The sequence below is a fragment of the Patella vulgata genome, chromosome 4, assembly GCF_932274485.2.
Source record: "Patella vulgata chromosome 4, xgPatVulg1.2, whole genome shotgun sequence".
NCBI classification, from domain to species: domain Eukaryota; kingdom Metazoa; phylum Mollusca; class Gastropoda; family Patellidae; genus Patella; species Patella vulgata.
Genome location: NC_065882.2, coordinates 10,203,650 through 10,231,220, shown reverse-complemented (window position 1 = coordinate 10,231,220; position 27,571 = coordinate 10,203,650). Strand labels below are relative to the sequence as shown.

At 39.4% G+C, this 27,571-nt stretch overlaps 1 protein-coding gene across 1 annotated transcript; it reads left to right on the top strand.

The window, feature by feature from the left end:
• Nucleotides 1–227: 227 nt before the first annotated feature.
• Nucleotides 228–27,427, top strand: LOC126819112 (cAMP-dependent protein kinase type II regulatory subunit). Its single transcript, XM_050546984.2, has 2 exons — nt 228–531; nt 24,466–27,427. Exon 2 carries the CDS (start codon nt 25,113–25,115, stop codon nt 26,220–26,222), a length of 1,110 nt encoding a protein of 369 aa, XP_050402941.1. The 5' UTR covers nt 228–531; nt 24,466–25,112; the 3' UTR covers nt 26,223–27,427.
• Nucleotides 27,428–27,571: the final 144 nt, after the last annotated feature.

Below are 27,571 nucleotides of genomic sequence, written 5' to 3'. Positions count from 1 at the left end.
AATTGCCATTAAGGAACGAGGCCTAGTTATTCATATATCAGAAATCGATACTTTAGGCGAGAAAACTTAGGAACAATTATTCTAAAATCAATTCTGCAAGCTTTAAACTCGTAATGAAATAGTCATTGTCGAAGCTACTAAGGCCTACCTTTAATACAATGAATAATTCACATTACACGAGCGCTATTCAAGCTCGGCATTGATTTTTGTCTTTCGTGGTGTTATGTGAAGGTCTTTTTAATCTACAACAACTTACATATATTTGTTTCGACCCAAAGTCATTACAGTGCTTCAGTTAAGCTTACTGTTTGTGCGATAGCACTGTGAATAGCTCCTGTCTGTTAAAAGGAAAAACGATCAAGCTATACAGCCAATCGAGTGTGCTTGACGAAGCAGACATCGCGTTATAGCATATTGTGTTCATTACACAAAGTTGGCTGATTCGCTCAGTGAACTTTTACTGTTGGTGGGGACTTTAGGTTGGAATTGAATCAGGAATAGAAAGTTAGTTACGTCGAGTCAATGAACACGGTAAGTTTTTGATTGATTTTTTTATTATTTAGGAGATAAATACCTGTTATTGTTTTTTTTTAGAATTTAGAGGAATATTATTGTTCATTTGGTGCCGCTTAAATCATTAAAACCATCGCCTCTAATGGTTATGAAATAAAATGGGGTTTATCGTCCTACTGTTCTGCTCCAGTTGGGCTAATGAGGAAAATTTTGCCGGGACAGCGGAGCTACGGGCTGCTGATTTTTTTACGTACATGCTAATGTGTACACGAGACCTCAGTTTTTTGTCGCGTCCAAATGTCTATACGTTGTCCCTTGCCACTGTCCTACACCACTGACAAGGGGAAACCACGCCAGAAAATCCCTATCATCTTTCTCAACCAACACTTGGATCGTACACGGGACCTCCAGATTAGCGAGTCAATGTCACTAAGCCACCGTGGTTCCCCGCCCCAAATGGTAACTTTAGGGATTTTTAATGCTGTGCAACACTGGAAACTAAAATATTGCAACACTTGGATCTCTGTGATTATCAGCCCTAAAATGCCGAACAGGAAGCTGTCTTGCTAAAATGGAGGTCCCTGATTTCATCCCGTAAAATATCCCAAGGATTTTCAGTTTGATGAAATTTGCTAGACTTAAACGTCAGTCTGTGAACGATCATTCCCCAAAGTTTTAGTTATCTTGGTGGCTTTGCATAAAAGTTATGTTCTCTCTCAAATAGGCTCCAAGTGGCCTCCGGGTGAAATTCTCATCATAGCACACTATAAGCAGAAGGTGGGTTGGATGGCCGAATGGTTAGCACGTGCGCGCTGTATCATAGGGTCTGTCATTGAGTCAACTGGCGTGGTTTCGAATCCCCGGTTGTACGTGACAAGGAGTAGGGTCGCCTGTCCAACCTCGTAGGTTTTCTCCGGGTCCTCCAGTTTGCTCTCACTGCTGAAGACCCCTGCGCGCAAGCGCATCATTGGAATAAGTTTGAGCCATACGTTAGAGTTTGTGTCGCGTGAACGTTAAACGCATTTCTCTCTCTCTCGCTAAGACATAAAGGACTATTGTTAGTGTTATTTATTAAATTGCTGTCAATAATTCAAAAATAAATTCCAGCAACCACGAAATGATAAAATGAATAAAATAAATTTATTTCCGTTCGCTTGAAACGAAAGTAATTTTGGTAACATAATTCACGTTTCGTGTGTTATCTGGTCTCATACCAGCAATTATTTGCCCATTGACGTCAATGTTAAATGGCTGTAACATCACGGGCTGTAGCTTTTTGCTCAACATTCCGCTGGTTCCAATCTTTATAGGCACATAATGGGACCGCATTTGGCAATCTCATTTTACTACGGGGATTTGATGTTGACAATGATTGCTCTACAGACAGACACTTTACACTACCTAGCCCTCCGCTGAAATATCATCAGTATTACCCAAAACTGCTATGAAATTGCAAATTTGACCCATTTTCTCCAAATCTAGAACAAAAAGTCAACCAGAAAATGCAGGAAAAGGGGAGAGAAAAAAGAATAAGGGAAAATTGTCTAATTATAAAACCTCGCACCATCATGAAATAAGGGTAAATAATTACTAGTCTTAGACCATCATGCGATAGAATATCCTATATGCTTGATTATCAAGTAGGATGCTACTCAAGTCTTGATTATCAAGTAGAACGTGGTCTAGACATCCACCGGAATCTATCATGGTGTTGGCCGAGAAAGTTCTTAGAACTTTTCTAACCTGCTGCCCCGAACGAATGGGTTGAAAAATCGGGGCCACGTGTAAATATTGGCGTGTACGTAAAAGAACCCCTGACAGTTGGAATTCGAGACTACTAGGGGGTTGGGATGGCCTAGAGATCTAGAGTGTTGCGCTTCGAGCTCTTGCTGACCGGCCACATCAGGCTTGCGATCTTGGTTTCGATCCCTGGTGTGAGTGTATGCTTGGGGATAGGGGCGCCTTCTCAACCTCGTGGGTTTACCTCGGGTACGCCAGTTCATCCCACAGGAAAGACCCCTACGCGTGCGCTAAGATAATGGAAGATATATAAAAAAATAAGACAACTTGTCTGTGATATCACCTTCGGTGGAAGCGGAAGTTAAACACCACGAACAACAACAACAACTACGAGGTCTAATCGTCGGTAGCATTCTCTTCCCATGTTATGTGGACATATCGTTTGTTACCAGAATCAACAGTTCATGACCGAAATCAATTACAGTTTATGACCGAAATCAGTTGTTTATGACCGAAATCAGTTGTTTATGACCACGACTTGATTCTCACTGGAAACTGCAGAGTTATTTTAGACTTAGTCGGACTTACTTTTGATGACTGTAGCTTTAACTCAAAAATGAAAAAAACCCTTGTTTTAGCGGAATGGAAACTTTTGGATGGTCATCAAATAAACAAACTGTAGAAAACGAAAACTATCTGGGTGTTTCTGGGGTGGGGGGGGCAACATTTCAAACGTCTGCACAGGAATCAACCAGTAATATTAAAATAATCTTCTGTGTGCATAGGTCAAAAGCATGTATGAGGGTCGCCATAGAAACATTCAACTGTCCGCCTTACATTTCAACATATCCCACCTCTTAAAGGCCCAATACCACTCTTGTTGTAACTGAATAATATGTCCCAAACTTTATTCTGGTCAACAAATTGTACTATTTTACAATATTCCAATTGATTGGTGATATAAATTTCATCTTAAAGCGGAAATTGCAAATTTTCTAAGAAAGTCAAAACGTAATTATTTCTATGTCTTTTGCTCAATAGGTTGTCAACTCACAATTATACGATCATAGGTGTCATTCTCACACTTAAGATTCATTGACACAGGAAATAATAACACAATTACCTCCCTTGTTTTCTATTCTCCACCATGGAGTAGCGATATTCAAACGTTTGAAAATGAAGAGGAAAATGATATTTTTGCCAATTTCTCAGCTGGCAATAGTGAATTATAGGATTAATAGGATTATTCTTTAACAAGGTAGGACTGTTTATGGATACCATCTATTTTCAGGCTTTATTTTAATAAATTTTAAAAATATAACTTGAAAATTTGCAATTTCCGCTTTAACACACCTAATTTAAAAAATTGGAAAAATTCAACTAAATGATTTGGAAAGCCTGACGTAAAGCTTTTCAAATGTTACTTGGATTTAAAAATATTTTTGAACCCTCTGGACAAGTAAAATAGGATTTAATGGATAATTTATACAACAGGTAAGACAGTAACACATCTATTACTTAGAATAAGGGTATTTTTTATTTTCTGGAGCTGTCAAGCCAGCAAGAGTGTTATTGTCCCTCTAACACTGTTATCCTTCCGCCTTAAAATCACCAATACTCACAAAAACCTGACAGGAAATATATATTCAAACTTTTGTCTTCGATTTTACACCAGAAAGTCAACAAAAATCACCATGCCAAAGGGGTGAGGAGGGGGAGAGAGAAACTATAAATAAGTTTTGCACTATAGCTATATCATTGAAAGGCTACCACGTACTTACCAATAAAGTAGTAGGGTAAAGCAATAAAAGGCTAGTTGGAATTTATTGACCAACTCTTAAATTAAATATATGTTTTCATTCATGTGTAAATCCCGTTTTAAGATTGTGAATTCATTACCTTTTATCAATATGTTATATGGTAGTCGTTGATATGACATGTAGTCCCTATTATTATGTCTCTATATCGTGAAATCTCTATTGTTATGTCGGTCTAACATGTTGTTCCGATTGTTATGTCTCCCAATAACGAATAAATACTATTTGTCACTTGTTACGCGAGTAAATAGATTGCGTGGTGTCGTGTAAACTGATTTCAGGATGACATGAAATGTCGTGTAAAATAATTTCAGAATGACACTTAAAGTACACGGTGCTTCTGTTTTTAACGGATAATTATGACAGCTTGTCGGATGTATTTTAAAATAAGCGTGTGAGATGAAATGTTGTTTACCAGTTACCCTGGTTAGCGAGCGAGTGCCTTCCTTACTCCGACGGGAGGTTGGGTGGCCGAATGGTTAGCGTGTGTGCGCTGCATCATAAGTTCTGTCTCTGTCATTGAATCAACTGGCGTGGTTTCGATTCTCCGGTTGTACGTGACAAGGAGTGGCGTGTCTAACCTCGTGGGTTTTCTCCGGGTCCTCCGGTTTCCTACGCGCAAGCGAATTATTGAAATAAGATTGAACCATATGTTGGTCCCGAAATGACCTGGTTTGTGTCGAGTGGACGTTAAACCCCATTTCTCTCTCTCTCTCTCTCTCTCCTTGCTTCGACACCACGGATCCAATAAGCTTGTGAGATAAAATGTGGTTTACCTGGCACAATGGGCTAGCGAGCCAGAGTGCCTTCCTGACTTCGCCACTGCGTCTCCAATAAGCTTGTGAGATGAAATGTGGTTTACCAGGCAGACTGAGCTAGCGAGTCGGAGTGCCTTCGCGTTTCCAATAAGCTTGTGGCAGTATGAATAACTTACAGTCATTAAGGAACGTGTAATCATATTAACTTCTCTAAATGATGCTCTGTTATTTGAAACACGAAATGAAATGGAATTACATGTAAATGGGGTTTAACGCCCTACTGTTCTGCATCTATTATGAGACATTTTTAAACCATGCAATCAGGCGCTCGAAGTTTATAAGCTGCCACAATGGCTCAGTGAATATAGAGAGCTACCTTTGCTAACCAGGAGGGACGGAATTTTCCAGCGTGTTTTCTCCCCTTGTCGGTGGTGCAGAACGGAGGACGTTAAACCCCATTTCATTTCATTTTATTTCGTAGATTTTGTGTTTTCAAGTGATATTTTATACCTCATTATCCGGTTTGATGGACTGGAGGCGATGTAAAAGAACACTAACTTGGCAAATGGAATTCGATATTTAGAGTATGATGTAGTGCCGCTGTCCGGGCAAAATTTCCCTCACATGGCGTATGCCCGTCTTAGCCAAGTCGCAGCAGAACAGTATGGCGTTAATCTCCATTTGATTTTATTTCTTCGACTGAAAGCCAATCTTGGTGTCGTCTTCTGTGGAACTGTTCATGTTCCTTTCAAATCGATGAAGATTGCTCTAAAAATCAACATGCGTCGGATAAAAAAAAATGTCGAACAATCGAAATAATTTACTCCGCGGAATTTTCCTTTCAAATTGACAGATATTGTTCTAAAAATATTGTAAAAAAAGATATGCTTTTGTCCAGAAAATGAAATGAAGTGGGGTTTAACGTCCTACTGCTCTGCTCCTACTAGGCCAATGAAAAATTGAATCATATGTTAGTCCCAAAATGAAAAACCACTAAAAACGCAACTCTAAAGTAATACTTTTGGGGACACCACCAGGGGGCGCTGTTCAGATGACCGCCAAAAATTAGTCTGACACAACTTTCGTTGATGTACTGAGATGTGTTACAAAACCAATTTTGGCGGTAATGTGATGGAAAGCGGACGTTAAATAAAGTTATTTCACAGTGGATCTGACTATATATCTTCTGAATCGCAGACGACAAATCCTTTATATTGGAGATGTTAATTAACTCTTTGCTAGTTCTGTGGACTATAAATAGAATTTATCACTGCTATAAAATATGGAATAACAAACCTCTTATTATTTCGAGAACAATTTATCATTTATTTCTCGACAAAACAGAATCACAGTTCACGTCATTGGCTTGGTAATTAAGATTTATGAAACCTTTAAAATATGGAAACACATTCATATCATTGATAAGTTACCGGAATCGACGACTTACATTATAAATCAGAGAATTAATGACTAAAGATATCATTGGTGGGTTTCAATGTGTCAGGATGAAAGACCCCTTTGGCACCGAGAGCAGATTATTCTCCTATATGTCTTTCGACTAATTGGGATATAATTTTTTAGATTCAGATTATAAAAGTTACAAAAGAGAGAATTTCCAGACGTTTATCAATTATTACTGTTCGAATAAAGACAGAATTTAAGCCAGTGTGGCCAATGCTCTGTCTCTTTAATATCGACATTTCCATATTTCATGTTCTAGTGATGACGGTCGATAATGTACTGGGTGGAAATATATTGACTGGACTTAAGAGACTACAATTATCGTCTGGACTATAAGCGACTACAACCAACAAAGCATTTGCTATTGGATTCGATTTCTCAATGCTTCGTATTTCTTTGTTCACAATTGAACGGCATGGTTAAGATATATATAGATATGTAATTAAGCTAATGTATTTAAACATGATACGTCTCTTAGTTATTGAATGGCTGCCAGTAATATTAGCATTATCAAATACAAGTTTTTTTTATCGATACAAGGAAGGAATAGGGAGAAGTCCTTTCTTTAAACCCACACAACCGTGTAAATTATCCAAATTAATTCACTTATCTATAAAGGCCTACTTCACGTCGATCTTATCTTATTGATTTACTAGTCCGTCGTATTGTGAACATGGTATTATTGATTTACCTGTACGTATTATTGTGAACATGGTCAAATTAATCAGAATTGTAAACAGAATCCACCTGTGTTACATGTCAATTTTACAACTTCTTGACCATTCAGTAGATTTTTTTTGAGAGGTTAATTAATTTCTCAGCGACATAAATAGCTAATAAACATGTTTTGATTGTTTATTACGAGCTGTAAATTACAGGTTCGATAATCCATTAGCGGTCAAATGAAACAATCCCCTTAAACCGTGCGCGCAACCCATAAATTACACTTTCTGTATTGCGATGGGGTCGGGTGGGTCTGTTAGGCGGAAATGCGGCTTCCTGGTCAAATTTCCCTCATAGCACACTGCATAGCATATGTCCATCTTCGTAATCAAAGGGGGGCGGGTGAATGGCCGAATGGTTAGCGCGTGCGCATTGTATCATAAGGTCTGTCATTGGATTAACTGGCGTGGTTTCGATTTCCCGGTTGTACGTGGCAAGAAGTAGGGTCGCCTGTTTCTTCCCATTGCTAAAGACCCCTACGCGCAAGCGAATTGTTGAAATAAAATTAAACCATATGTTATTCCCAAAATGACCTAGTTTGTGTCAAGCGGACGTTAAACCCCATCTCTCTCTCTCTCTCCCCCGCTCTCTCTCTCGTAATCCAGATTGGTTCAGACAAGGCTAGCTTTCAATTGCTTCGCTAAAATAACTCTCAAAATTGTCTTACTGTGTAGAATCATTGCATTCCGGTTGCTCTAATATTGTATCGGGTTGCAGTTTTATTATATTAAGTATCGTGGAAGGTCGCCAACTCATTCTGTAGTTTGTTTTAGAAAAGTTTATTTTAATCAAAATGTTTGCTGGGTTTATTTAATTGCATGCTAATATCATGAAGTTGCAGACGCGAGTCTAATCAAAATTCCTGCAAACAAAACACGAGAAGAATGACATAAACCTGATAGAGAGAAGAAAGATATAACCCTGATAGAGAGAAGAAAGATATAAACATGATATAAAACGGGGTGTCATAGATTAAACCTTGTAACTGTCTACGTGAGTATCGCCATGACTATGGACCCATGGGGGCTCAGCGAGTATAAATAACCAAAAAAATGAAATGAAGTGCGGTTTAACGTCTCTACTGTTCTACTCCGACTGGGCTAAAGAAGGCGTGCATACGACATGCAGTGTGCTATGAGGAGAATTTTGCCCGTATAGCGGCGCTACGGTCTACTCTCATATCGAAATCCAACTGCCAAGGGATCTTTTACGTTCACGCCAATGTGTACACGGGACTTCGGTTTTTCGTACCATACAAACGACTAGACAGCTGTCCTTGTCAAGCCCTCCGTCCTGCACTACCAGTAACCAAGGGTCTTGGATTCGATCCTATTTTCCAGCCTGGTTTCACCCTGTTAGTGATAAAGGGGGAGAGTGGGGGACAAGGAAAAACGTTTAGTCTAGCCGTTCGGATGGGACGAAAAACATAAGGTCATGCGCAAATGAATCTGTCTGAACTGTGGGTATACACTATACGTTCTATATTCCGGGAGAAAACGACGGTAGCTCAGTGAGTAAGGTGGTATCGGTTCGATACCTGTGTTGGAAAATGAATTTCTCTCTGACTTTTCTAGCTTGCCCCCCTCCCACCCCTTTGTCAGTAGTACAGATCAACTCACTTACTCCTTGATTCGTTGACAGTTGGAAATTGACGAAGTGTAGCTAAGCGGAAACGCCACTATCAGGGCAATATTGCACATCGCATTTGCATAAAACCTGTCGTTGTTCTTAGAGTTTAACGTCGGATTTCACCGAAAGTGTTATCGCAGACAAATTGTCTCTTTTTCATTTTCATTATCTTAGCGCGCGCGTGAGAGAGAAAGAGAGAGAGAGATGGGGTTTAACGTCCGCTCTCTCTCTCTCTCTCTCTGGTATTTTTATTGTTGATTTTACAGTTAATTTAACAGTGTTTGTTATCTAACGTGTTTGTTATCTAACGTGTTTAATTTAACAGTTTTTTTAACAGTGTATTTAACGGCGTATGATATGACTAGTTTTATCTGTGTTGTAATCTAACTGATGATGTTTTATTTATCGGGTCGTTATAGAAACTGGTTAGCACTATAATTAATTCTGAAACCACAGTTTGTGATATGTAAACAAAATACTAATCTTGAAAATGATGGAATAGTTCTTGCCTCGTGGGAACGACAGATAAATGGGGTTTAACGTCCACTAGACACAAAATGGGTCAATATGATCAATTTCATTTCAATAATCACTTGTGGGTTGAGGTCTTTAGCAGTGGGAAAATTCGAAGAGAAAACCCATGACCTTAATCCTTGTCACCTACAGGCTTGGAGATCCAAAACTCCGCCTCTTGACGCAATGGCGGATCTTGAATCACTCGACCTACGGTAACCCCAAGAGATCTTAGGTTTTATTAGTATGTCTGGGAATGAAATGCCTGGTGGTGGAACATATTAATGTTTTCTAAGGCTACATCTTTAATATTAGAGTGTTGCTGTTTATTATTCATCTGGTGTTGCTTATTATTTATCTGTTGTTGCTTATAATTTATCCGGTGTTGCTTATTATTTATCCGGTTTTGTTTAATATTTATCCGGTGTTGTTTATTATTTATCTGGTGTTGTTTATTATTTATCTGGTGTTGCTTTTTATTTTTCTGGTGTTGTTTATTATTTATCCGGTGTTGTTTATTATTTATCCGGTGTTGTTTATTATATATCTGGTGTTGTTTATTTTTTATCTGATGTTGTTTATTATTTATCTGGTGTTGTTTATCATTTATCCGGTGTTGCTTATTATTTATCCGGTGTTGTTTATTATTTATCCGGTGTTGCTTATTATTTATCCGGTGTTGTTTATTATTCATCTGGTGTTGCTTATTATTTATCTGTGCCTGAAACTCGAAGCCTTTAAACCTTTAATTTACTATCTGTGTGAATTGGGGATTACGTCACGTCAGCACATATTGGCTCATATTGAGACTAACACGCAATTGTTGATATATCTCAATGATGCGTTGGGGGGTTGGATGGCTGAATGGTTAGCGTGTGCGCGCTGTATCATAAAGTCTGTCATTGAGTCGACTGGCGTGGTTTCGAATCAACCGGTTGTACGTGACAAGGAGTAGGGTCGCCTGTCCAACCTCGTGGGTTTTCTGCGGGTCCTCCGGTTTCCTCCCACTGCTAAAGACCCCTACGCGCAAGCGAATTATGTAAATAAAATTAAACCATATGTTGGTCCCGAAATGGGCTAGTTTGTGTCGAGTGGACGTTAAACCCCATTTCTCTCCATCAATGATGCGTGTGTGTGGGTGAGAGGAGAGTTTGTCGTATCAATATCCTTTTTCCAGTTTCAATTATAGATTGATTTTAGATGAACACTACCATTTCAATATCGCGACTTTACCTACCAACTGCAGAACTAGACACTTAAGAATCTTGATTGAGAAAAAATGTCGTTCATTTGCCATGCTGGGTTTCGAATAAATGAATAAATTCATGAAACATGTAGAATATGTTTATAATTAAACAGCGACGGTGGCGCCATGAATATGGCATTGGCTTATCAACAGAAATTGACGTTAAAGCACAATGTATGACGTATACCAATTATCATTAGCACAATTGCTTCAGAAAACCTACGTCATGCCATGTGATCTAAAATTAGACATGCCGTTGGATATAGTTCGTGTTTAAACGATATGCATTAACAGACCCCCTTTTGTGTTCTATCTTTCAAGTATATCTATCTATCTATACTATTCAAAAAAAGTAGGGGATATTTGATTTTGGGGGCATAATACTAAAATATGCAAATGACTACGAAAAAAGTCACTATAGAACCTAACAGAAGAAACATTTCCAGTTACATGTGACGCCCAAATGCACCAATAGCTACCGCATGGAATGCAGGTGATGCTTGGGATCATCATGGGGGTCCAACCCAAGATTTGCACGACTCTGACTTTGAATGTTACAGTCATTGTGGCATTGAATTCCAGGGTGGAAACATCAGTTTAATTGTTTTAGTGACCAGAAAACAAATTTTGATATGCGTCGGCTTACCCAAAATGAAAGGTTACGTGCCCTTGGCATGCTACAGATCGGCACAACACAGGCGGTTGTGGCGCGGACGATGAATGTTTCTCAGTCTGTCATAAGCAGGCTATGGTCCAGATACCGTGATACACAATCTGTACAGGACAGACCACGCTCAGGTCGACCAAGGGCGACAACTCAAGCCCAGGATCGATTTATCCGTTCCTTGGCCTTGAGAAATCGTGTCATCACAGCAAATCAGATCAGCGCTCGTCTTCAAACAGACACTGGTGTGAGAGTGAGTGGCCAGACGATTCGGAATCGACTGCATAGGGGTCACCTTCGCGCCCGACGTCCTCGCGTGATCCCTTGTTTGAGAGATCATCACATTCAGGCAAGACGTCGTTAGTGTAGGGATCGTCAACACTGGGATAATCGACGCTGGAGCAATGTGATGTTTTCAGATGAGTCAAGGTTCACTGTTGATTTTTTGGACAGACGTAGGAGGGTGTGGCGTCGTCGAAACGAGCGCTTCCAAGACGTTAACGTCATCAGACATGATCGATTTGGGGGTGGTTCTGTTATGGTGTGGGGAGGCATCACTGTTGCTGGAAGAACGGCTTTACATGTTGTTGCAGGGCGTGTTACAGGCCAGTACTACCGGGACAACATCTTGGCAGTCCATGTTGTGCCGTTCGCACGACGTCATGGCCGCCGTTTCATCTTCCAGGATGACAACGCAAGATGTCACAGGGCCAGGATCGTTACAGGTTACCTCCAACAACAGAACATCACCACATTACCTTGGCCAGCACTGAGTCCCGACCTCTCCCCCATCGAGCATGTCTGGGACATGCTTGGACAGAGGTTACGTCAACGTCAACAACGTCCTGCCAATGTCCAAGAACTTGCTGCTGCGTTGCAACAGGAATGGGACAATCTGGACCAAAATGACCTTAGACGTCTCATTAGGAGTATGCCACGTCGGATCAATGCTTGTTTGGCAAACAGAGGAGGATTTACCCGTTACTGACTTGGTTGTGATGCTGTGGTAACTTTGCTGTTTGACCCCGGGTATCATTTTACCCTTATAATGGTCAGTCTGTGCCTTACTTAGTCTAACGATCATTTGGAATAAATCGATGAATGTGAACTTCATTTCATTTTGTCATTTGTTTCTTCGTCAGTTTCATTAGGTGACTTTAATAACACTTAAAAATCAAATATCCCCTACTTTTTTTGAATAGTATATATATATATTTGTGACTGTCGTTTGTCTGTCTGTCTGTCTGTTCGGGGTTGGCGGCTACACTAGGTCTGCCCCGAGTCTGAAATTTGGGGTATAGGGTTAGCTCGGACCGGGGAGTAACATAGGCCAGGTGGCGTTAGTCTACCACTTCCGGTTTCGGAGTTATGACCCCCGAGCGAAGTCGGTCTGTTCGGGGTTGGCGGCTACACTAGGTCTGCCCCGAGTCTGAAATTTGGGGTATAGGGGTAGCTCGCACCGGGGAGTAGCATAGGCCAGGTGGCGTTAGTCTACCACTTCCGGTTTCGGAGTTATGACCCCCGAGCGAAGCCGGGTATCCTGCTAGTATGAATATAAAACATTTACAAATTGTACTGCCCTAATTAATATATCAAAGATATTGTATTTATTTAATCAGTCGTCTCAAGCCTGCTATTGAATACAAATGAAAGATTAATCGACTTTCATTTTCTCTAACATAAGACTAACTATTGTACTTGACGTCAGTCGATATTTATTAGAGACGCTTGAATAGGGCAATATTAAACATACAGTATGCAAGAGCTAAATCTGACAATTGCAGGTCTTTCTTTAGATCTGAAATGTTATCTAAATTATTAATTAGACATCTATTAACTTATCCAGATCATAATCAACTATCGATGTCATCGCTAGCCTGCGATATTTACTGGGATTATAATCCGATCTGCTGCTCAACGCTCATCCATGATTAAATCATAAAATGGATAATCGAGACTATGTTTTTTTATCGTACCGATTTTAGTAATGATGATCGAGGCTAGACCTAAAATTCAATCGCTAAATTCTAGGTTCCGAGTGGATCAATTTGACTTAAATTTTCAGCAAATCCCCTTTACATTATCTACTTTTTAACTTATATAGTGAGAACTACCAGCTCTTTATCTAATATCCCATAATCTATCTTTAAGCAACTATTATGGTAATATGGATGGGGTTTAACGCCCTACTTTTGTACACCGATTTAGCTAATGCAGTGTAAAATGGGGTTTAACATTCGTCATACAGTGTACTCTCAATTATATTTTGCCACAGCAGCGACATTATCGCATACTCGTCAAGAACTCTTTTACGTTTACATACATAGGACCTCGGTGTTACGTGCTATCCGAACGACTATGCATTGTTCCTTGCCTGGCCCCGCGTCCTGTATCAATGACAAGAGGGTGTTGTCGAATAACAACTCTGAAAAGGTTCTGATCGGTGTCAGTTTTTAATGAAAAGAATGTCCCTTGAAAGGATCGGTGGCAAGTTGTAAAACGAGAATGATCTATGAAAAGGGCCGGTGGCAATTTCTAAAGTTAAAAGCTTTTAAGCATTCTTTTCACACAGTAAAAGAATTCAATATAAACTTCCTTTGAGGTTACCAATATAAATTAATGGCGTAGTATATATATATATATGTGAAGTTATTGAGGTATCTACCCTACGCGCAAACGAATTATGTAAATAAAATTAAACCATATGTTAGTCCCGAAATGACCTAGTTTGTGCCGAGTGGACGTTAAACATCATCTCTCTCTCTCTCTCTCTCTCTCTCTCTCTTGAGGTATCTGATATATAAACTGGGGTAGATATATATAGACGTATTGACGTTGTAACCTGCGGTATATAATTTTGTATCTAAAATTATTCTGGGGTATTTTAAAAGTATTGAAGCTATATGTTTGAGTATATATAGATGTAGTGACGTTATAACCTGGGGTATATATAGACATTTGACGTTATAACCCGGGGTATATAGACGTATTGACGTTGTAACCTGGGCTATATAGACGTGTTGACGTTATAATTCGGTATATATCGACGTATTAACGTTCTAACCTGGGTTAAAACATAGATATGACGTCACCCTTTGATGTTTTTAACCAATATATAGGAGAATGTACGCTTTTCTTAAACAATCGTCTATTATTTATAAAACTGTCCATTATTTATTGAAAATAATGGACGGGTTTACCAATAATAGACACTTATCTGAAAAATGAACATGTAATTTGGGATAATTTATTCTCTGAACAAATTAAATTACAGAACATGGAATTACTTTAAAACCTCATGGTTACCGAAATGTCACTTGACCGAATGTTGATTTCACGTGTTTGTCTACATAAAGAATTCCACTTAAATCCGTCCATTATATGTCACTTGTCCGTTTAATAGTACGTTCGGCACTAGACCCTTTTATACGCCCACATTTTCATATCTTCTTTGTGGCCACTCTACTGGTCATAACTTGAAATATAGGTATATATCCCAAAGATCTCGGTTCCTTTCGATATTGGCTTGTATGGGACCGTAACTTCATGGATTATGGCCCCTGACTGTACACACTAGAGGTTACAATAGCCCATTTTGATGAAACTGAACATGTGTGTTTATAACCCAAAGATCTCGATTCCTTGCGATATTGGCGCATATCGAACCGTAACTTCCTGGATTATCGCCCCCTGATTGAACAAAAAAAACGTGTTTTGAGCCTGTGGAACCTATACAAGTCACAATTTTTATCCGATTTTAAAAAACGTTCAAATATATCACCGTTACACCATAATGACAGTTGAGTTTGAATTTCGTGAATTGGTTTGTGCCTTTGATCCTGTGTCCTGTCACTTATATCAGAGTATATATTAAATTTTAAATCAAAATTTGGACGGCTAATACCCTCCATATTAAACACAGTACTAAGAATATTATCAATATCTAAATCATTCTCCCATATCAAGAACATCATAATTTTTACGGCTGTTATCTTCCATATCGAGTACATTACCAATGTAATCAGTATCCAAATGCTTATCATATATATTCTCATTATTAATATTTGTTTTCGGTGGGTTATAAACATGTCGTCTCCATGTCGAATATTTTGGACTGTCTGTGTATGCTTGCATTGTATGACTGGGCATGTGCATGTGCATATATCAATTATTTTATGGCTTGTTGTTTTGGAAAACTATCCATTATTTGTAGCTCTATGGTGTTATGTTTTAAGTTTGATAATAGACTCAGACTGTCCATTATGTAAATACAAAGAAAACCCTCGGGGCTAACGCCCCTCAGTTGTTCTTTCTATTTACATAATGGACAGTCTTCGGGCATTATCCATCCCGTATATAGACGTAGTGACGTCATAACCTGGGTTAAAAATAGACGTATTAACGTTATAACTTGGGGTATAAAATTCCACACCTAGCCAAATGTATTAACTATCCATCTCAATTTTCCTTCCAGTTTTTCCCTTTTTATTTTGCTACTGTTCGATCGATATCTACTCACTTCAGTTAATTAGATCGGAAGACATTCTTTTATTAATTCAATTTGGTTTGTTTTTTCATGTGGTATTTACTTTTCTTCTTTTACGTTCGCTAAAAGGAATGTTATCATGTTCTTTGTGGAGTCATTTTGTAGCGGGGCGGGGGTGGGGGACTTGATTTTGTGGGTAGGCTCCATGAACATAGACAGAATTCGTTTTCCTTCAATCGTTGATCGTGGAGTCGGCGAAACTAAAGATGCGAAGCAAAATTAAAATAAAGTAATCTTTAATTGGTCATTCCTTACATTAGGAGAGAGAAATGGGCGTTTAACGCCCTCCCGTCATGAGATCTGATAGGATCACCACGATTAAAACCACGATATCAATCGTAGAGAGAGACAGACAGAGAGAGAGAGAGTGAGAGAGAGGAAGAGAGAGAGAGGGGGGGGTACGTCCACTCGACACAAACCAGGTCATTTCGGGACTATCATATAATACAATTTTATTTCAACAATTCGCTTGCACATTTCGGACTTTACTAAGGGAAAGGAGATCGGGGGATCCGGAGAAAACCCACGAGGTTAGAAAGGCGGCCCTACTCCGAAACAACGCCGTTTGGCTCAATTACAGACTTTATGGTCTTATGCGCACGCGTTAGGTAATTTGGATACCGCCGCTCTCCTTACACGAAAGTAAATGTAAGCGGACTACACGACACAGAAACAATTACACAAGACGACTCTACGCGTACGGACAGGACACAATATACGGGGGGGGGGGGGATGACCGAATGGTTAGCACGTGCGCGCTGTATCATAAAGCCTGTCATTGTGTCAACTGGCGTGGTTTCGAATCTCCGGTTGTACGTGACAAGGAGTAGGGTCGCCTGTCCTCCCACTTCTAAAGACTCCTCCGCGCAAGCGAATTATTGAAATATTATTTTTTGTAAAAAAACCATATGTTAGTCCCGAAATGACCTAGTTTGTGTCGAGTGGACGTTAAACTCCATTTCTCTCCCCCCCTCTCTCTCTCTCTCTCTCTCTCTCTCACACACACACACACACACCCACACACACACAATATACAGATATCACAAACTACCAACGTACATATCAGATCAAGTGAATGGATCCGGGAGCTAGCTGTAAGCGTCCGCTGCCTTGTACAGCCCCGAGCCGGTAGTGATACAGCCTTCACTCAAAATGAAAAAAAAAAACTAACGAGGGAATATTTACCCAACCTGTGTAACTACATGAAATATAAATGTAGGTACATTGAAGGAAAGTATCTTTACAAGTAACCATTTACGTGAAATGTAGTAAACAGACAAGTAAACCTAAATGACATATGTAGTAGTAAAAAATACGGCACTCGGCAATCCTCGGCAGACTCCGGTACCCTGCATCTAACCTCGGTTGTATGACGTATTCCGTCATTGGAACTTTTTTCAAGTTCCCGGATTAAACATGGCGGCGCCTATAAAGACGCCTGTGAAGAGTGCTCTATCTTTTAAACATAGCGGCAACCATGAAGACCCATCAAGGGTCCACTACCGCCTCTCAGGATACCAGTTTGAATGTACATGTATAACAGTGACTGTTTACATATCAGGGAATATTTATCGATCCACGTACTGAGTAAAACAATGGTTCCCGGGTTCCCTCCGTGAGTTGGCTGAGAAAGTTCCTCTGGATTTCCCTGCCGAGTGTCCCCTTGTCAGCGGTGCAGGATAGAGGGCTTGACAACTGTCTAGTCGTTCGGGTGGGTTGAAAAACCAGGTCTCGTGTACATATCGGCGTGTACGTAAAAGAACACTTAACAGTTGGTATTCGATAAAAGAGTAGTCCAAGCTTAAGGACAACTGTCTAATCGTTCGGGTGGGTGTACATATTGTTAAAGAACACTTAACAGTTGATATTCGATAAAAGAGTAGGCCGAAGTGCCGTTGTCCGGAAAAAAAATTCCTCAAAGTACATATGTATGGCGTATGCCCGTCTTCTTTAGCCTGGTCGGTGCAGAACAGTTGAACTCTTATCGACCAACGTACTCTGTTATTAAACATCCCGTTACAGAAAAAAAAATCCTGTAATTTGAGAAAGGAACCGATGTCGATAAAACGAGATTTGTGTTTAATGTAAATGAGATAGATTTACCCTTTTAACGTCGAGATAATTAAAATACAAGCAACAAAAAGAGACATGGAAATTTGACTCTTGATCGAAGATATAAAATTCTGAGATGAAACGATCCCCATTAGCACCATTAACAGTCACTAAGACACAGTTTTATTAAGTGGGGTTTTGAAGTACAGTGATACACAGGGTAATAAATAGGCTATTGAAGATCGCTCTGCGGTTATTTATGGGAGAGAAAACATAGCCATAATGTATGGCAATTGCTCTTTTACGTGTACGCCAATGTGTACACACGGGTCGAATGGTTAAACGCGTGCGTCTTGGATCAGAAGGTCTGTCATTGAGTCAACTGGCGTGGTTTCGATTCCCCGCTTGTACGTAACAAGGAGTAGGCTCGCCTGTCGAACCTCGTGGGTTTTCTCCGGGTCCTCCGGTTTTCTCCCACTGCTAAAGACCCCTACGCCCAAGCGAATATTTAAAATAAAATTAAAAACATATGTTAGTCCCTAAATGACCTAGTTTGTGTCGAGTGGACGTTAAACCACATTTCTCTTTCTCTCTCTCTCTCTCTGAAAGTTTGTATACTGGTGATGAAAAGGTACCACGGATGTTCGGATAGTTGTTGAGGACTCTAACACATTCCACACCTTTCTGTTTCACTAAAATGTATCTGGAATAACTACTTTAACAGAATCGTTTTCATTAAGCTGCAGTGTTATTGACAAATTGAGTGAAGAACTCTCTGCCATTCAACCTATATTGAATTAATCTGAAAGGATGGATCTTTAAAAGTCTTATTTACGTTTATTTAGTGGAGTATAATCAGATCTGTTGGGAATGTGTGTGGCAAGAAGAGGATACAAATATAATCTATATAATTCAATAAACCAGTGGCATTATAAGAGACATGCTATGGTAGTTTCTGTAAATCTGTTTACAGGGTCAGGTCTAGTCTCATCCAAACTCCATCTTTGTTTTAGAGAATCAACGATTACAATTAGTGATGTCTGTAAGGATCGACTTTCAAAGCCTATAGGGTATTGATGATGGGGTTATCTATTTCCAGGTCGGTTGGAAAGGAGATTAGATCGATCGGGAAGGCGATAAGGTCGGTAGGAGATCTGGTCCGTTGGGCGTATATCAGGTCGGTTGGTACGAAGATCCGGTCGGTTGGTAAGGAGATCAGATCAGTTGGGGAGGCGATTAGGTCGATTGGGGAAGAGATTAGGTAGGTTGGGGAGGGGATTAGGTCGGTTGGTAAGGAGATAAGGTCGGTAGCTTATAGGAGATCAGGTCGGTTGTGAGGAGATCAGGTCGGTTGGTAAGGAGATCAAGTCGGTTGTGGAGGAGATCAGCTCGGTTGGTCAGGAGATCAGGTCGGTTGGTAAGGAGATCCGGTCGCTTGGTAGGGAGATCAGATCGGTTGGGGGGGGGGGATAGGTCGGTTAGTAAGGAGATCAGGTCGGTTGGTAAGGAGATTAGGTCGGTTGGTAAGGAGATCGAGTCGGTTGGTAAGGAGATCAGGTCGATTAGGGAGGAGATCCGGTCAGTGCTATGGTTACCTACACATAACACCAACTCCTGCCATGGCTGGGTATGGTAGGCTCGTGGCTCCTAAAGACGTAAATGGACTCTTTTTAGTCTTGAATTTACGCCATTTGGATGAGTTGTTTGATATATTATCTGTTTTGGTTGTTTGGTATTCGGGATAAATTTTAGAAAGCACCATAGTTTACTGTTAGTTTTTTGTTTTGTTTTATATTTATATATATATATTTCTCGCTCCCAGCATTTATAGACATGACAGCGACACTCCTTCGCTGGTTTGTGGGGTCAAACTCGGCGTGTGGACTCCCTTCCTCCTCCTCAACTCGACTTGAGGAAAAACTCCCTCCTTCCCACCTCGGCGTATGACCCCCCCCCCCCCTCCACAACCCGCCTAATAATAGACCAGGGTTAGCGTTACGATTGTCATTAATACTCTATAAGAAATAGCGAGCTGAATTACCGAATCTCATGATGCACCCGATTAGATTTTATTACATTCTTCGAGAAGGTATTTGTTGAGTAATAAAACCTTCTAGTAGTTTATCGAGGGCTGGCCGTCCTTACCGCACGGTACAAATAATATCACCACTAGAAGCAACAAATTCCAGAACAAGCCAGAACTCATACCAAAATGGCCGCTTTATACAAATGAGTATTTAGGGGAATACTAACCCGAACCCTAACCCTTACCCTTTTAAGAGAAGTAAAAACTAAATTAGACCCAAGTTCAGTCTTTTAAAAAGGGTTAGGGTTCGGGTTAGTTATCCCCAAAATTCTCATTATATAAAGCGGCCATTTTGGACTCCGGAAGCACCCGAACCTCGATAAACTACTAGAAGGTTTTATTTGTACCGTGCGGTAAGGACGGCCAGCCCTCGATAAACTACTAGAACGTTTTATTACTCAACAAATACCTTCTCGAAGTATGTAATAAAATCTAATCGGGTGCATGATGAGTGGTTTCGATTACTAAACCTATATCTATTATGACAAAAAATCTAGATGCTAACCAGAATAATTTATCATCATTAATCAGCTTTAAGTCATAATACTTGTTAAATATTAATGTAGACATTTTTACAGTTGCAGCTGCGGCGGTCCTAGCAACATCTGTCCTTATTTTATCTCGCTATAACACCACTTAATGTAAATCCAGACCCCGTGTTCACAAAGCATTCTCAGACTTAAGTTGAGAATTTACTCAAAATTGTTCGCCTTATTTTAACTAAAATATAGCCCTTTATAATAATTTTGTTGTTTTAATGTATCAGATATATCAACAAGAAACTATGTGCAAAGTTTCTGGATCAAAGATATTTCTCATAAACAGTAATTGAAAGTTGAGCAAATTCTCAACTTAAGTCTGAGAATGCTTTGTGAACTCGGGGCCAGGTTATTTTGATATCCTAACAAATATAAGAAGTTTCCAACATTGTATTTTAGCAATATTGAAGTTTATAAAATGTAGATGGTAATGTTTTAAATCGTGCAAAGGCTGGAGGTAGTAGGTTTTTATAAATTAGCAACCATATTGCTCTTTAAATGAACTAGCGTCCAATCATTCTTCTATCTGACATAGAAGCAATCAAAGCTTTAAAATGCAGCTACAAATGAAATTGGTTTAGTTAGTTTCGTATGTTCTTAGAGATTGGACAGCATAGAAACAAGATTTCAACTAAATTGGAGTAAGATGTTTTCCAGAGATAAAACCAAAGCAATCAAATTTAATGGCAATACAATTAAATTCTATTTATGGCAGATATGAAATGAAATGAAATGGGGTCTAAAGTCATACTGCTCTTCTCCTACTCAGCGAATGAAGACGGGAATACCACATACAGTGTGTTATGAGGGAAGATTGGCCCAGACAGTGGCGCTATGGTGTACGCTTATAATGAATTCCAATTGCGTGCACGTACACGCAAACGTCCAATCCGAACGACTATACGTTGTCTTTTGTCAATCGAGACTACATTGTTCTTCAAACGGTCATAACTCCGCTCGAAATGTTAAGTAATTAGACTGAAACTTGCAACATACTCCCTTTTCATCATCTATTTCAAAACTGTCAGCTCTTTATTTAAACATGCATTATGCAAGAGCTAAATCTGCCTATTGCAGGTCTTTCTTTAGGCCTGAAATGTTCTCTAAAGTATTAATTCGACATTAATTAACTGATCCAGGCCTTAATCAACTCTCGATGGCATCAGATTTCTCCGATATTAAATAGATTAGAATGGTTCAGCGATACTTTGATTTAATCAAATATGGAGGACCGAGACTTAGCTTCGATCAACCAGTACGGTGGTTGAAATTATTGCACACGTCTGTCAAACCTTCAAAGGCTACTATCTTCGCTTGTAATAGAGTAATTTGAATGAAATTTTCAAATTATTCATTTTACATCATCTACTTTCGAACTATTATAGCAAGAATGGCTAGCTCTTTATCTAAATCTTACATAATGTATCTTTAAATCTTACATAATGTATCTTTAAATCTTACATAATGTATCTTTAAATCTTACATAATGTATCTTTAAATCTTACATAATGCATATTTAAATAATGTTGATATTTTTTTTTTTTTTTTTTGTTTTTGTTTTTTGGTCGATTTGATTGTTTTAAGTTTATTGGTTAATATGGACAGAGTGTTTAGTCGTTGAGGGTTTTGTTTAGGGGCGATAACTCTCAAGATGATGACAAGGTTCGAGGTGATATGAACCTCATTTAATACACTACATCTCACAACCTGCTTAACGTGGATTTTTGCCAAATTATGAATATTTTCGATAAACGGCGCCGCTTTCGTGACACTCCTGTGGTAGCTTGACGTAAATGTATGTATTATTTTGATCATAATAACGTTTCTCATCGCGGTTGAGCCAGAAATCACGTTATTTTCAGAACTTTTAGAAATGTAGGGTAAAGCACGAGACTGGGATTATGCTGGGGAAAGAAGGGCTGAAGAAAAAGGGAAACCGAGGCTGGCATGCCGAGGTTTTTCTGTCAAGGATTTTTTTCTGAAGTCTTTCTTCCCCAGCATAACCGAAGTCGAGGACTTTATCTTGCTTATAAACCGCCTGTGTTTGCAAGTACGTAAAATGAGAATATCCCAGAATTTCATGTTTTCTTATGAAAAAAAACTCTACCCCAGAAGAATAACCCGTTACAGGTTTTAAGAAAAACTTTCAGAAGAATAACCCCAAATTCCCATGTATTAAAGCCGCACCGGACCGCAAGTTATTCCCGGCATAGATTTACCGTTATAGGTAATAGGTTTATAATAATAATGTCATCTACACAACAACATGATGGTGGGAAAAAAATGTAAAAACATTTTTAAAAAATCTATAAAACTATGATGGAAATATGCCAGATTTCATCAAATATAATTCAGCCAAGTGATTCAAAAACAATTTATAAACATATCAAAATCTTGAATATTAACGGATGTTGGATTTATGAGCTCATAAGACGACGACTGGGCATGCATTATTTATATCTGAAGATTCCTTTCATGCCATCAACTGTCAGCATTTATTTACTTGCAGAGCTGTATTATGCTGTAGGCTATAATCATTGTTATTGCTAGGAGATGACAGAAAGTACTTTAAAGTTGATTTTATACGCCAATATTTTAATGTTAACCCTATCCGTCCATCCATCAATTCACGCTCTGTGGAGCCACCAATCACAGCCACATGAACGGATTAAAATTTCTTACATTATCTTGTCTAGCATTTTACATATCACACGCCATTTTCGGTGTGTGTGGGGAGGGGGGCGGCGGTTGATGGCCGAATGGTTAGCGCGTGCGCGCTGTATCATAAAGTCTGTCATTGAGTCAACTGGCCTGGTTTTGATTCCCTGGTTGTACGTGACAAGGGGTAGGGCCGCCTGTCCAACCTCGTGGGTTTTCTCCGGGCCCTCCGGTTTCCTCCCACTGCTAAAGACCCATACTCGCAAGCGAATTATTGAAATAAAATTGAACCATGTGTTAGTCCCGAAATGACCTAGTGTTGAGTGGACGTTAAATCTCTCTCTCTCTCTCTCTCTCTCTCTCCACGCCATTTTATTTTGACTCGGTGAAGACATTTCTTCCACGATTATCTCACTGAAATGTCTTCACCGAGTCAAACAATATGGCGTGTGGTATATCTTGTCTCTATTGTAGTAATCGAGACAAGAAATTATAATCCCTTCAAGTGCCTCTTTCACGATGTTGGTCGAATGTATCTCTGGATTCTTCAGAGTGGTCTCCCCCTTGTCGCAGATCCTGACACGTGTATATAAATGAATTATTCACAGTTAGGAATCGACTTCGAGCCGAGGTATACGTTAATATCCTGGTTAAACGTTGCTGATGAAGGTCATTTTATTATCAAACACCCAATGATATCTTTATTCAAAGCACTGTATGACTTCGTTGTCAATTTTAACTGTAGCTTGAACGTTAAAGCTGCTTGTGGGCGTATGTTTCGTTTGTCTGGCAAGGTATGGTTTTCATAGCACAAAGGACACAAGCGGGTTTGGGGTGGCCGAATGGTTTAACGCGTGTGCGTTAGATCACAAGATCTGTTATTGATTCAAGTGGCGTGGTTTCGATTTCCCGCTTGTACGAGCCAAGGAGTACTATCGGCTGCCCAGCTTCGTGCATATTCTCCGGGTCCTTCGATTTTCTCCTACTGTTAAAGACCAATACGCGCAAGCGAATTATTGATATATATAATTGAACCATATGTTAGTTCCAAAAATAATCCCGTTAAACATTATCTCACCCGTCTATTTTGGAAATTTTGTCCGGACTGTGGCACTACGGCCTACTCTTATATTTAATTCCAACTACCAAGTGATCTGTTACGTGCACACGAATGTGTACGCTGGACCTTGGCTTTTCGTACCATTCGGACGACTAGACAGCTGTCATTGCCAGGCCCTCCATCCTGCACCACTAACAAGGAGAAACCACCCCGGAAAGCTTGAACGTAACGAGGAGTAGGGTTGCCTGTCCACTGGTTTCCTCCAACTGCTAACGACCACTACGCGAAAGCAAAGTATTGAAACAAAATTGAACCATATGTTAGTCCCAAAATGTTGCCTTTATCTCTCTCTCCCCCCCTCTCTCTCTTTCTCTCTCTCATAACATGTGCAATAGGACGTTTAATTTATAGTTATATACCACTGATACTTACTCATTAATTAATGATTTTTATTTTTCAGGTGGACGACCAGCTAACCATCCAGAATAATGAAACATTTCCTGTATATGAGAGCATGACGCAGAATTGAATGCGCGTTTCGACATAGACAAAGAGTTTTTCTGTATGTTAAAATGCTCACCGAGAACAAAACACAATATCGATTGGAACTATCGGCGTTTCCAGGATATTAAACAATCTGAATAACTATGCTATGTACCTGTATATCAAACTTGGTTTTGTTGTTAGAAATTGATATTTATTGTCATTGAAAAGAGGAAATCTCTGCGTGGGCTAAATATTTGAATGATTCACTTACAAACCGCAAGTGCATCACTCAATCCATATGTCACAGGAATACGTAAAATTCACTTCCATTAAGGCTGTGGTTTAAACGAAATATATGTGTGTGTGTGATTAAAGGTAATACTTATTCAAGAATATTTTTGTAAACGATACAAAGATTTTTTTTTCCTCTGTGTTTTTTCTAATTATAGATTGTTCGTTACAAATATGTTTGTACGGGATATAATATCAAGAGGCGTTAATTCTGTTAATTGAAACCGTGGAGATATATTAACACATCCGCCGTGTGCTACAGAAACTGTTAATGTCACCAACTAGGTAATTAATCCAATACACAGAATACTGTAATTATTGCTCACAAAAATGAATTTCAAAATTCCGAACGGTCTAGGGGATATGCTCCGGGACTTTACTGTGTCGGCCATTCGCGCCAATCCTGATAATCTGTATGACTTTGCTGTGGACTATTTTACCAAAATGCGAGAAAGCAAAAAATCGAAGACAATTCCCATGTATATAATCGTGGATGATGAGGATGCTGGTGAACCAGCCCCAGAAACGATTCGGAAAAAAACCAACAACCACAGAGCCGCGCGACGGAATTCCGTTTCTGCCGAACGATACGATCCCGAAACGGACCATGGCTACGAAGATGAAAAGATCATCCACCCAAAGACAGATGAGCAGTATAAGCGACTGAAAGATGCTGTTTCGGATATTCTAATCTTCCAAGCTTTAGACAGAGACCAAATTAGAGATGTTATCGACGCCATGTTTGAGAAGATCTGTGAGCCAGACGAAATTATCATCAAGCAAAATGATGATGGGGATAATTTTTATGTTATCGATTCTGGAACGTATGATGTTCTGGTTACTACAGATGACGTTGAGAAACGGATCAATACGTTAATAAACAAAGGAAGTTTTGGCGAACTTGCCCTGATGTACAACATGCCCAGGTCGGCAACGATTCAAGCAAAGAGCCACGGCAGTCTCTGGGCCATGGACAGGACATCATTTAGACGAATAGTATTGAAGGCAGCATTCAAGAAAAGGAAGCTTTATGAAGAACTGCTGGAAAATGTTCCTATTCTGAAATCCCTGGAACCCTACGAAAGGATGAATCTAGCGGATGCGCTTTGTACCAAAGAATACGACGATGGAGAAGTTATCATTGCTCAAGGAGATAACGCTGAAGGCATGTACTTTATAGAAAAGGGAACTGTTTGTGTGGATATTACTAGCGATACAGGAGATAATACAATGCCGGTTGGTCAACTAGATAGCGGTAAATATTTTGGGGAACTGGCTTTGATCAACAATAAACCAAGATCGGCGAATGTGCGGGCAGTAGGTAGCGTGAAGCTAGCCTTCCTGGAAACTGAATCCTTCGAGCGTCTTCTAGGACCCTGCTTGGACATAATGAAAAGGAACAGTGAGATATATAAAACGTACGCGGACCAAACTTCCTAAGACAATCTACTATTCGTTCAATCTGAGTAAAACACGGATCCTATTTCGTTTCGTTTTTTATAGTTCAAAATTTCGTTTTACTTGTCTTCGCAACACTAGGATCTGGAAGTGTTGTTATATAACATCCGTTCTAGTTGATGTGGGGAATTAGCCAATGAAACGATCTGTTACGGCGAGTTCTTGTCGAGCTGTGCACGGAACTGTGGGTAAACCCCTAGAAACGTCAACTCTAATTGATTAATCAATGTCTGGTGTAATAGGGTCAAAAGCCGCTCGTATGACCCCTGACGTGACCTCAATGTACAACTAGCCAGATCCCCATGGGGTATAGGCCATCGAAAGTATAAAAAAACGAAACGAAATGTAGATCTGTATTGTTATTCGTTCTCTTGCTCATTCTACTAGGCTGTGTATATTGGAGAATTTTGTGTTGTTGGGTCTTTTTTCCAAACAAGAATACTCCGTCTATAGGGAATACTCCTTTCTTAAAACAATCCATTATTAATTTTACCCGGGTGGGTTTGACATTTTCGGTTAAACATTATTTTCATTATAATATGGATCGATTTCAAATAATGAAATTGTGTGTATAGAAAGATCTATTCACTATTCTTACGTCATCGGTGGATTTTTTTGTCGTTAAATGTGGTTTTGAAAGATAGTATTAAAACCGGACAGCGTTTGGTCCGAGACGGTAATAAGCCGAGATAAAAACCGACTGGAAACACGCTCGTTATATACTCATTGAACATGGCCACCACAAGACTATATTTGTCAGTGTCGATTAAAACGATTTTCTTTTTGGTCTTTCAAACTGTAGTAGGGAAATGTGTTTTCTTATGGTGATGATTTAGGCACTTACGTCAAGAACATCTAAAACAAAAGTTGGTCCGAGACGGTAACCAGCCGAGATAAAAACCGACTCGATACACGTTATATGCTCACTGAACATGGCCACCATGTCAGTGCCGATTAAAACGATTTTCTTTTGGTCTTTTAAATTGTAATGGGAAAATGTGTTTTCTTATGATGAGGATTACGTCAAGAACATCTAAAAAAAATGTGCTTTGGAATGTATAAGAAGTTGATAATGGAGAAGATGAAGCAGGTTAGCTTAATGACCTGTGAACAATATGAACACTATGTTTGAATTATGAATGACGTGTTAATAAGTCGTGTATTAAATATGTTGTCATTATGTGTTATATCAGCCTTGTCATGTAATTTAAGATTCCAAATCTGAAAATCTCACCTCGAAAGGTCATCGTGTAGTCTTGTCACAATCGATGAAACTTCTCTCATATTGTGACGTTATTGAATTTTATTCCGAGGATCAAAGCAAATAGTTC

What these genes read in the sequence shown, in the direction of transcription:
- LOC126819112 (XM_050546984.2), top strand. Translation starts at nt 25,113, where the DNA reads ATGAATTTCAAAATTCCGAACGGTCTAGGGGATATGCTCCGGGACTTT.